General features: G+C 39.7%; 1 protein-coding gene across 1 annotated transcript in view; it reads left to right on the top strand.

Annotated features, from left to right (window-relative positions):
• Positions 1–12,049, top strand: part of SYNE1 (spectrin repeat containing nuclear envelope protein 1) — a 286,149-nt gene that overhangs the window by 50,301 nt on the left and 223,799 nt on the right. The window contains 3 exon segments of the mRNA XM_017887615.1: positions 2,988–3,134; positions 8,028–8,153; positions 10,382–10,558. Of these exon segments, the coding sequence (XP_017743104.1) occupies positions 2,988–3,134; positions 8,028–8,153; positions 10,382–10,558 (450 nt within the window).

Raw genomic sequence — 12,049 nt, 5'->3', positions numbered from 1 at the left:
GAGTTTCTGCCGAGCGATCTGCTTCCCTTTGTGTGTAACCTGACCTTTCTCTCTGGCTGCCCTTAGCATTTTTTCCTTCATTTCAACTTTGGTGAATCTGACAATTATGTGTCTTGGAGTTGCTCTTCTCGAGGAGTATCTTTGTGGCGTTCTCTGTATTTCCTGAATTTGAATATTGGCCTGCCTTACTAGGTTGGAGAAGTTCTCCTGGATGATATCCTGCAGAGTGTTTTCCAACTTGATTCCATTTTCCCCGTCACTTTCAGGCACACCAATCAGATGTAGATTTGGTCTTTTCACATAATCCCATATTTCTTGGAGGCTTTGTTCATTTTTTTTTACTCTTTTTTCTCTACACTTCTCTTCTCACTTCATTTCATTCATTTGATCTTCAGTCACTGATACTCTTTCTTCCAGTTGATCAAGTTGGTTACTGAAGCTTGTGCATTTGTCATATAGTTCTAGTGTTATGGTTTTCTCTATCGGTTTTTTTAAGGACTTCTCTACATTGATTATTCTAGTTAACCATTCGTCAAATCTTTTTTCAAGGTTTTTAGTTTCTTTGCGCTGGTTACATAGTTCCTCCTTTAGCTCTGAGAAATTTGATCAACTGAAGCCTTCTCTCAACTCGTCAAAGTCATTCTCTGTCCAACCTTGTTCCATTGCTGGTGATGAGTTGCATTCCTTTGGAGAGGGAGATGCGCTGTGATTTTTTGAATTTCCAGCTTTTCTGCACTGCTTCTTCCCCATCTTTGTGGTTTTATCTGCCTTTGGTCTTTGATGATGGTGACGTACTGATGGGGTTTTGGTGTGAGTGTCCTTTCTGTTTGTTAGTTTTCCTTCTAACAGTCAGGACCTTCAGCTGCAGGTCTGTTGGAGTTTGCTTGAGGTCCACTCCAGATCCTGTTTGCCTGGGTATCAGCAGTGGAGGCTGCAGAAGATAGAATATTGCTGAACAGCGAGTGTTGCTGTCTGATTCTTGCTCTGGAAGCTTTGTCTCGGGGTGTACCCAGCCGTGTGATGTGTGAGGTGTTGGTCTGCACCTAGTGTGGGATGTCTCCCAGTTAGGCTACTCAGGGGTCAGGGACCCACTTGAGCAGGCAGTCTGTCCATTCTCAGATCTCAACCTCCGTGCTGGGAGATTCACTGCTCTCTTCAAAGCTCAGTTGAAAATGCAGAAATCACCCGTCTTCTGTGTCACTCACGCTGGGAGCTGGAGGTGGGAGCTGTTCCTATCCGGCCATCTTGGGTGTGCCCCCATGTTTTTCTTTGCACATCATCAATACTTTCTAATTTGCCATTTATTTTGTAACAAAAACATAAATTCATTTCATAATTTTCACCATAATTATTTTGTTTTTAACTGTATGCAGCCTGGGTTCTAATCTAAATCAATATTTGCTTGCATTCATATAGAATTTGAGAAAGGAGTAAGTGACAAATACGACTTACACTTAAGTGGGTATACTTCCACTAAAACAGAATTGTTAATGTTTTAAAAGTAAGTCTAAGAGGAGTAAGAATTACTATTTTAACAAATTTTACTAAAATAAGTAAATTGCTTTACATTATTCTAGAATTTTAAGTGACACTGCAAAGAGTTTTTATAAGCCTTTAAACTTAGTATTCTGTGTATTTTTGTTTACTGGACTAGCCAGTAAGAACTGGTGATACACCAGTAACATAGTTAGAATGGTCCATGTTCACCATAATAATAAAAAAAATTCTGAGTGACATTAATAGCTTCCCAGACTTACAAAAAATCACCTTTAAAGGTTAACAAAAGAGGAATAAAAGAATCTAATAAATAATTGAAAATGATGACAAGAGGAGAAAAGGGACAGTTAAGAGAGAAAATGAGGCTACACATAGAACTCTCCAGTGAGTTCATTCATTCACTCATTCAACAGAGATTTCTTGCACACTGACTTCCTTCACAGTGAACATTTTCTTTGCATTAGGGATACAGTTTAACTTTTTTTTTTTAACTGGTGGATGTTAGAAAGACCAACATAATTTTTAAAATTTAGAAAGCAGATGAAATTCTAAGAACATAATCAGAACTTCATAATTAAAGTTTGCAAAAGTGATAAAGAGAACAAAACACCATTCTTTTAAAAATTCTGCTTGGAATAAGACTAAATAAGGGATAAACCTAATGTCAGATGAAAGTGGTGAATTTAAAAGATGACAGAGAAAAGTAGAATTCAATGATTGCTTCTATTGTCTCAATAATGAAAGAAATGCCAGGTTAAACTAATTTCCTTCTTTTTTCCTTTTTCTTAAATGGAAACATCACAGATATATTTCCTCTTGATCTCAAGCAGATACGTAATTTTTCTTAATATGTCTTTATGGATAAAATGAAAATTGGTTGGCTTGTTAAGGATTAATTACATAGACATATCAGAAAATGTATGAATTATTCTGGATTGTTTTTGCCTTGGAACATAACTTCTGAGATGCAGTGAGGGCATCCACCTCTCTGCTCCTCATTTTATAATTTAGTTCAAATTTTGCCCTACCTCTATTGCAGAAACATCACAGTTAGAGAAACATTGGTTATCTTTTTTTGAAGTCATGTTTTATTTTTACTTTTAGTTGCTAGCTTAAACAAAAAGTACAATATTTATACTATAGGAAGAGAAGCTGCATAAACCTCTGACTTATGTTTATGACAATTAACTTCAATGATTTTATGTATTCTAACATGCCTCTACAGTTATATTTACCCTGCGCATGTTCTCTTCCCCTAATCCAGATATTACATTGTGATGTGTGGACTGAGAAGTTATCAACTGGGGGATGGCCATTGCATTTTGCAACACTTGGGGAGGCATACAACTACCTTAGATATGTGTATGAAATTGCGGAGTCTTGGGGGGAAAATCCGTTTAGATGTACTGGTCATGTTTCATTGAATTTCAATGATCTTTATAGAGGTAGAAAGCAGTTCTCATAATCTCAGCATGGTTGTATTGTCTCAGGTGTACCAGAGTTTGGAACATGAACTTCAGAAGCACGTCAGCCGACAAGACACCCTGCAGCAGTGCCAGGCCTGGCTTTCTACAGTCCAGCCGGATTTAGAGCCAAGCCCTCAACCACCTCTTAGTAGGGCAGAAGCTGTTAAGCAGGTAGTAAACTCCTGAAAGTTTGTGTTATTCTTGTGAATCATTTGACAGTCAATGAAAATGTGTGAAGTACCTACGATGTGCCAAACTGTATTGACTCCTGGGAATCTAAAAGTAGGAAGAAGGTCTGTGGTTTGCGTTAGTGGAGTTCATGTGCCAGCCGGAAGATGGACATGATAGTGAGGGGCCAACTTGGTAGATTAGGAAGAGAATGGGGCCGGGTGCAGTGACTCATGCCTGCAATCCCAGCACTTTGGGAGGCCGAGACAGGCGAATCACTTGAGGCCAGGAGTTTGAGACCAGCCTGACCAAGATGGTGAAACCCCATTTCTACTAAAAATATAAAAATTAACTGGGCATGGTGGTATGCGCCTGTAATCACAGCTACCCTGGGATTGGGGTAGGAGAGTACCTACCCTCCTGAGGATGCGGAGGCTGAGGCAGGAAAATCGCTTGAACCTGGGATGCAGAGGTCGCAGTGAGCCATGATCATGCCACTGCACTCCAGCCTGGTACAGAGTGAGACACTGTCTCAAAAAATTAAAAAATAAAATAAAAAATAAAATAATAATAAAATAAACTATTAAAATAAAAAAAAAAAAGAAAAGAAAGAGAATGGGGCCGGGCCCAGTGACTCACTCCTGTAATCCTAACACTTTGAGAGGCCAAAGTGGGCAGACCACACAGGTTCAAGAGTGCAAGACCATCCTGGCCAACATGGTGAAACCTCATCTCTACTAAAAACACAAAAATTAGCTGGGTGTGGTGGCAGGCACTTGTAATCCTAGCTATTCAGGAAGTTGAAGTATGAGAATTGCTTGAACCTGGGAGGTGGAGGTGGAGGTTGCAGTGAGCCAAGATCATGCCTCTGCACTCCAGCCTGGGCAACAGAGTGAGAATCTGTCAAAAAAAAAAAAAAAAAAAAGGAAGGAAGGAAGGAAGGAAGGAAGGAAGGAAGGAAGGAAGGAAGGAAGGAAGGAAAGAGGGAGGGAAAGAGGGAAAGGGAAAGAGAGAGAGAGAGAGAAAGAAAGAAAGAAAGAAAGAAAGAAAGAAAGAAAGAAAGAAAGAAAGAAAGAAAGAAAGAAGGAAGGAAAGAAGGAAAGAAAGAAAAGAAAGAAAGAAAATGGGCACTGTAACCAAAGATCAATTCTGATATTTATTCTGTTGGGGGACCGTGGGTAAGTCACTTAATTTCTCAGAGCCTCCGAGATAGTTTCCTGCTATTAAAAGTGACATTTATAAGTATACTTGCTTCTAAAAGTTATAATGAAATGCAAATATCACACTACAAGTAAACATTACTTATAAACAGAAAAGTAGTACTAGCTTCTTGCATAGTTTTGGGGCATAAACAAGGTGCTTCATAAATAATTATTGAATGGATGATGAATGAAATTTTAGTTTTTATCATGTGAAAGGAATTCTATTCCGTATTAATTTGACATCCACATGCTTAAAATGTTGTTGCCGAGACTTAACCAGAATATGTGGGAATTTTTTTTAAAACTTTTGTACTAAGCAGCTTTGGTATGCAGTGTTAACCCTGTGGGAAAATATTTTAGAGGAATTTAGTTATAAAGGTTATTGCTGCCAGATATAAATTAACAATATTTAATAATTTAATTTTTTACCACAAATTGAGAATAACATAATGTATTTGATCATTGAGTCCACATAAAGAATGTGCCTAGTTAATTCATCCCCCAAAGTATACTTTCTAAAGGCTAAAATGATTTACATTGTCATTAAATGGTTCAGAAAATGTTCATATAATACTTTATAAGAATAGGATCAGGAAAATGAAACATGGTTCTCCTTGAATAAAAAAAATGAATTAAAGACTGCCTATATTCTGCTTTTTTTATTAGACTGAGAGTTTTCTTGAATCACAAGCCACCTTGTCTTGTGGCTGTTTCTAATGCACTTTGAATAAATTGAATAAATTCAGATCAACACTTAATTTTTCTCTTTTGTTACCAAAAAAGAAATAAAAGAGATGAAGGGAAAAGAAAGTATTAATGCCAGTGATCTTTTGCTAGAGCAGGAAGAGATTTACTACACATACCAGAATAAGCCATGGTCACAGGAGGATACTGATCCTTCTTCCAGATTATGTGACTGTATGGTTCCCTGTTTCTGCCTGTTTCACGTCTCTCTAAATGGTCTTTGAAAGTAGCCAGAGAAGGGAGTTCAAAGTGGTAGAGACACTTGGACCACTGTCACTCTGAGGAGGAAAGGTTTTTTTATTTTGTTTCCTTTTTTATTTTATTTTTGTTGTTGTTTCTTTTGTTTTTTGTTTTGTTTTAGTTTTTCCCTTGGCAAGTGCAGTAAGTCCTCACTTGATGCCATCAACAGGTCTTAGAATCTGAAACTTTAAGCAAAACCATGTACAGCAGGTCCTCAAATAATGTCATTTCCTTCAATATGCAGGTTTATTACAGCGTTGATGAGAACAAAAGTTGTTTCATTATACAACTTCTTGCTTAAAGAAGTCACAGTTTCCAAGAATCTGCCGACAACATTAAATGAGAACTTACTGTGTTCATGTAAAACTGACCAGGCCCTTAGTGGCTGGCAAGCTTGGATGTGTGACTGGAGAATCCATTTACAATGGGCATGGTACCAAGATGCAGTGTGTGTCCCCAGCACCATCCGTCTAGTAAACCCTCAATACATATGTGAAGATAATACACTCCCTACTACCACAAGAAAATGACACATGGATTTGATTCCATTCAGAGTGCTATGTGTTTTTATAAGGCATAAAATGTGAACTTTAGGGAATGGGAAAAAGTACTATAAGATTTTTCTGTAAAGTTGATTTTAGCAAACATTTTTGCAGCTGTGTGGTCACTGACACTCTATGTGCTACTTCCAATGCTTTCAGAATCAGACCAACTATATAAATCTCAAAATATAGCATCATTCCTTTCTATTAAACATGTTCATAAAATAGACATTCTGACAACTTATTCTCTTCTCATATCCAAAAGTTGCTTGAGACAAATAACTTTCTCTGGGTCATAGGTGCATGATATGGTACTTGTGTACATGACTTGGTATTGTGATGACTCACAATACCATAGTTAGCTTGTACATTCAATTGAAAATGTGCTACTTCTGACTTAATGGGAAATTAATCTGTATTTATTATATCCACAGGAGCATAGCATGTCTAGGTAATCCACACAGTGCAGAGGAAAAATACTGAGATCAGAGTCACAAAATCAGGTGCCATGATTGACTCTATGATTTGGGAAAATCCTGGAGGTCGACTTTATCGCTACAACTTGCCATCAATACCGCCTTCCTTGTTTATACCCATTTATGTAGTAATCAAGAACCACTTCTCACTACCTCAGCCACCGCCCCCAGTCAGGCCATCTTCACGGTTCATCTGATCCCTGCAGTAGCCTAACACCTGGGCACCGTTGCTGCCTACCGCCCCTGTGGTGGCCAGTTCTCCACGCAATGTTAGGAGAGAGTCTTTGAAAGCCTGTCTCAGATCATGATGCCCTGAGTATTTTCCCATCACACTTAAATTCCAACTTTCTTACCATGGCTTATGAATAGGCTGGTTAATTTGTTTTCCCAAATGGAACCTTCTTGATAAGACAGAGTCTGCTTTACATAATCCAATGGGACCAAAGCAGTGGTTCACAACTGGAGTGGAGGAGATGGCAACTTTGCTCCCACAGGGGACATTTGGCACTGTCTGAACACGTTGTTGGTTGTCACAACTGGGATGGTGGGGTCGCTGCTGGCATTAAGTGGGTAGACGCGAAGGATGCTGCTGACAGTCTGCAAGGTATAAGTCAGCCCACACAACAAAGAATTATTTGGAGTCAACTGTCAATAGTTCTGAGTTGAGAAACTCTAGACTAAAGATAAAACCCAACAAACAGGGATGTATGGTCAGGTCTTCTTATAAGGGGCTCCATGACTTGCCCCCACCCCACCCTCCAACTTCTGCTCCCACCTGGTTCACTCTGCTCCAGCCTCAGGGCTTTGCATTTGCTCTCTCTCTGCCCACCATGTCCACCTGCCTGGAATGTTCTTACCTTAGGCCATGCCATGCATTCAGGTCTTTTCCTCAGAGGGGCCGTTGAGATACACTGTCCCTGAAGTGGCATTGCTTCTTCCTCATACCCTATCTGCTTAGCACCTTAATTTTTCCACATGATATGTAACAGTACTAAACATTCCAGTGCATGTTTGTTTATTTATATATTATTTATCTCCTTCCTAAGAATGTAAACTCCATGGGAGCAAGGGTTTTGCTTTATGGGCTGCTCTATGCCCAATATCTAAAATGGAGCCTGAGTAGAATCTGAGCATCCACAAAGAAACACATTTCTTTGTTTCTGTAAATAGATTAAAGATCCACCTAGAGAAGCCTCTCTTGGGCTTGTGGAAAGAGAATATCACAAGGTAAATCTCCTGCAAAGTAAACAAGCCCAGACATCTGTGTTTTAACCTCACTCCAATGAAACCTACCAACTGGCAGACCTTTGCCTTCTGTCTCTAAGATATGCAAAAACATGTTAAGAAGGAGACCAGAGCAGGCTACAAATTCTTTCTCTGAAATGGAAAATAAGCTGGCATGTGAGCAAGTAATCTGGAAAGATTATAGAAGTTTCTTGCGTTTTCCCCTTTCCCATACCATACAGAATACTTTACATATAAGGAGAAGCAAATAGTCAACAAATAAATCCTCATCAGTGATTTGAATTTTTTCCTGGGAGTCACTAGTATATGGCACTTGAACACAGTGGTGAAAACACTGAGCATAGCAAGATTATTTTTGAAGTGTTAACAGAATATTACAAATGATATAAGTATTTGCTATCTAAATAGCTGATGCATCTCTTTCACTCTGACGCTTGCCTTTTCCAGGTCAAACACTTCAGAGCTTTGCAAGAGCAGGCAAGGACCTACCTAGATCTCCTTTGCTCCATGTGTGACCTGTCAAATGCTTCGGTGAAAACCACAGCAAAAGACATTCAACAAACAGAGCAAATGGTAAGAAAATGAAAAATCACATTGAATTTGTTTTATTATATTCTCTTGCTTGAATATTTCATGTGATATTGAAAGAAAATAGCTCTTGGGTTGTTCTTGCTGTATATAATGGTTCTACAGTCATTATAATAAATAGATATTTGAATTTCAGCTAAGTCCTAGAAAATTAAGCACATCCTGACATTGATGACATCAGATTGAGACTGAATCACTTAGTCCCATTAGAACCTTTCTTTTTTTCTCCTCCTTAATGACCATTCTCTCTCTTTTCCTATTTTGCCACACCTTTTTTTGTTGTTTTCTCCTTTTCCATCTTTTTCTTTAGGCAATACTTAATATGAAAGGGGCTCTTGACCCTTTCTTTATTTTATCAAGGATGCCAAAGAGCATGCCATCTGTCACAATCCTTCTAGTTCATTGGTAAAGTGTGGTGTTCAGAAGGGTTTTGAAACTATCTGGGCTGTGATGAGTAGCAGTACTGGTCCACACAGATAGATGGCAGCACTGGAGCCATGTATTCCCTGCTGTTGCCACTGCAGCCTTAAACTCTTCCATGAAACACATTTGGGTTTGTTTGTTTGCTTTGAGACACTCTGCCAACCAGTCCGGAATGCAGTGGCGCTATCATCACTGACTGGAGCCTCAACCTCCTGGGCTCAGGTGATCCTCCCATCTCCACCTCCCAAGTAGCTGGGACTATAGTCATGCACCACCACACCCAGCTAATTTTTATACTTTTTGTAGAGATACAGCTTCGCTATGTTGCCCAGGCTGGTCTCAAACTCCTGGGCTCAAGCAATCGTCCCTCCTTGGCCTACCAAAGTGCTGGGATTACAGGCGTGAGCCACCACGCCTGGTCCACATTTGAGTTTAAAAGAAAAATAAGACTTAGTTTTGGTATTTAATTTATTAAATATTCACAGAATAGTAAAATGATTCACAGGAAAAAAAAGTCAAAATAATAAGGTTTTTTCTCTAATATTATCAAAACACATCTGTTTTTAAATCCTTACAAAAGATGATGTAACTATTTTATTGTATTGTATTGTATTGTATTGTATTTTATTTTATTTTATTTTATTTTATTTTATTTTATTTTAGAGAAAGAGTCTCACTCTGTTTCCCAGGTTGGAGTGCAGTGGTGCAATTTCGGCTCACTGCAACCTCCACCTCCTGGGTTCAAGCAATTCTCAAGCCTCAGCCTCCCGAGTAGCTGGGACTACAGGCACTCACCACCACGCCTGGCTACTTTTGGTATTTCAGTAGAGAAAGGGTTTCACTGTGTTGCCCAGGTGAGTCTCGAATTCCTGAGCTCAGGCAATCCACCTGCCTTGGCCTCCCAAAGTGCTAGGATTACAGACATGAACCACCATGCCCAGGCAATAAAACCCATTTATTTTTTACAGAAATGATTTATTGAAACAAATTACACAGCTTCAAAAATCAGTGAAGCAGATCTAAAGACATATCCAAAACATTAATAATTCAGCATGTTGTAAGAAGGATGAACAAATGTACAATAGAGGACAACAGAAGTATTTTCTGGTTAACCTTAACACCAAATTCATGAGTCAGTCAGATGAATCTACTGAAATGCCCAATGAGAAAAACCATTAGAGCAGCCTTAGACCTAATAAATTGATAAAACTTATTAGAGTTTCGCCAGGCATGGTGACTCATGCCTGTAATCCCAGCACTTTGGGAGTCCAAGACGGGCGTATTGCCTGAGGTCGGGAGTTCAAGACGAGCCTGACCAACGCAGAGAAACCCTATTTCTACTAAAAATACAAAATTAGCTGGGTGTGATAGTGCATGCCTGTAATCCCAGCTACTCGGGAGGCTGAAGCAGGAAAATCACTTGAACCTGGGAGGCAGAAGTAGCGGTGAGCTGAGAATGTGCCATTGCACTCCTGCCTGGGCAACAAAAGCGAAACTCCATCTCAAAAAAAAAACCAACTTACTAGAATTTCACAACACTGATTAAAACCAAGTAGCATAACTCATAGACATTTAAAGCCTTTAGAAACCCTCAATAAAAAAGGAAATCTGCTTTTCCTGAAGTAAATAAAGAAGTACTTTTTAAATTTATGTATTTGCCTGTGTGTGTTTGTGTGTGTATGTGTGTGTCAAATGAGTGCACAAGCCAGCTGGAGAGTTCCATCTCTGATTCATTAACCATAAATGTTTCCATGTATGGTTGCTAACTTTTATACCTGCGTTTTCTCAAGATTGAACAAAGGCTCGTCCAGGCCCAGAACTTAACTCAGGGATGGGAAGAAATCAAGCACCTGAAGGCGGAGCTCTGGATTTACCTGCAAGATGCTGATCAGCAACTGCAGAACATGAGGAGGAGGCACTCTGAGCTGGAGCTGAGTATTGCGCAGAACATGGTTTCACAAGTTAAGGTGGGTATTAATTTGTCCCCAGCGGAGATAAAAGAGGCCAACAGAATAGAAAACTTGAAATGTATTCAGTGTATTCACTTCAATATGCCTGAGTCTTTGTCAATCCTTAGACATTAATACAACTCTTTAAGGCAGGGGTCCCCAACCCCCAGATTATGGACCAGTACCAGTCCATGTCCTGCTAGGAACCTGGCCGCACAGTGGGAGGTGAGCAAGCATTACTGCCTTAGCTCCACCTCCTGTCAGATCAGAGGCCACATCAGAGTCTCATAGTGCAAACCCTACTGTGAATTGCACATGCAAGGGATCTAGGTTGCATGCTCCATATGATAATCTAACTAACATCTGATGATTCGAGGTGGAACAGCTTCATCCTGAAACCATCCCCCTCCAGCCCTGTTCATGGAAAAATCGTCTTCCACAAAACCCATGCCAGGTGCCAAAAAGTTTGGGGACCACTGCTTTAAGGAATAGCAAATCTGAACAAATTTCATTTGGTGCCAGGGAAAACAGATTATAAAGTAAACATTCAAATATATTACTGAAGCTTCAGATGGCCACTTGCACCAGAAGACATTCATTCTCTACATTGTTCCTGTAAAAAGCAGATGTGATTTAGTCTACAGAGTAGACTGCTTAGTCAGAAGACTCTGACTAAACAAACAAGGAACATTATTAAGTTTTAGATTTTTTTTTTTTTTTTTTTTTTTGAGGCGGAGTCTCGCTCTGTCACCCGGACTGGAGTGCAGTGGCCAGATCTCAGCTCACTGCAAGCTCCGCCTCCCGGGTTTACGCCATTCTCCTGCCTCAGCCTCCCGAGTAGCTGGGACTACAGGCGCCCGCCACCTCGCCCAGCTAGTTTTTGTATTTTTAGTAGAGACGGGGTTTCACCGTGTTAGCCAGGATGGTCTCGATCTCCTGACCTCGTGATTCGCCCGTATCGGCCTCCCAAAGTGCTGGGATTACAGGCCTTGGGCACCGCGCCCGGCCAACTTTTTAGATTTTCATCACCATATTATGCTAAAGCTGCAGGACTGTAAGCTTATCAATTCATTAATTATATATTTGAGCTATATGTAATTCATTTAAAGTATAATATAAATTATATTTGAGCTATATGTAATTCATTTAAAGTATAATGTAAATGCAGTTTGTATTACATATTTATATATAATTTAAACAATTTACAATACATAGAAAATTGTGGCCAGGTGTGGTGGCTCATGCCTATAATCCCAGCACTTTTGGAAGCTGAGGTGGGCAGATCACTTGAGGCCAGGAGTTTGAGACCAGGCTGGCCAGCATGGTGAGACCCCATCTCTACTAAAAATACAAAACTTAGCCTTGCATGGCACATGCCTATAATCCCAGCTACTTGAGAGGCTGAGGCACGAGAATCATTTGAACTTGGGAGGCGGAGGTTGCAGTGAGCCAGCCTGGGCCACAGAGTGAGACTCTGTCTCAAAAAAAAAAAAAAAAAAAAAAAAAAAA

The sequence above is a fragment of the Rhinopithecus bieti genome, unplaced genomic scaffold, assembly GCF_001698545.2.
Source record: "Rhinopithecus bieti isolate Rb0 unplaced genomic scaffold, ASM169854v2 scaffold_16097, whole genome shotgun sequence".
Classification (NCBI taxonomy): Eukaryota; Metazoa; Chordata; class Mammalia; order Primates; family Cercopithecidae; genus Rhinopithecus; species Rhinopithecus bieti.
This window is presented reverse-complemented; position numbering and strand designations above follow the sequence as displayed.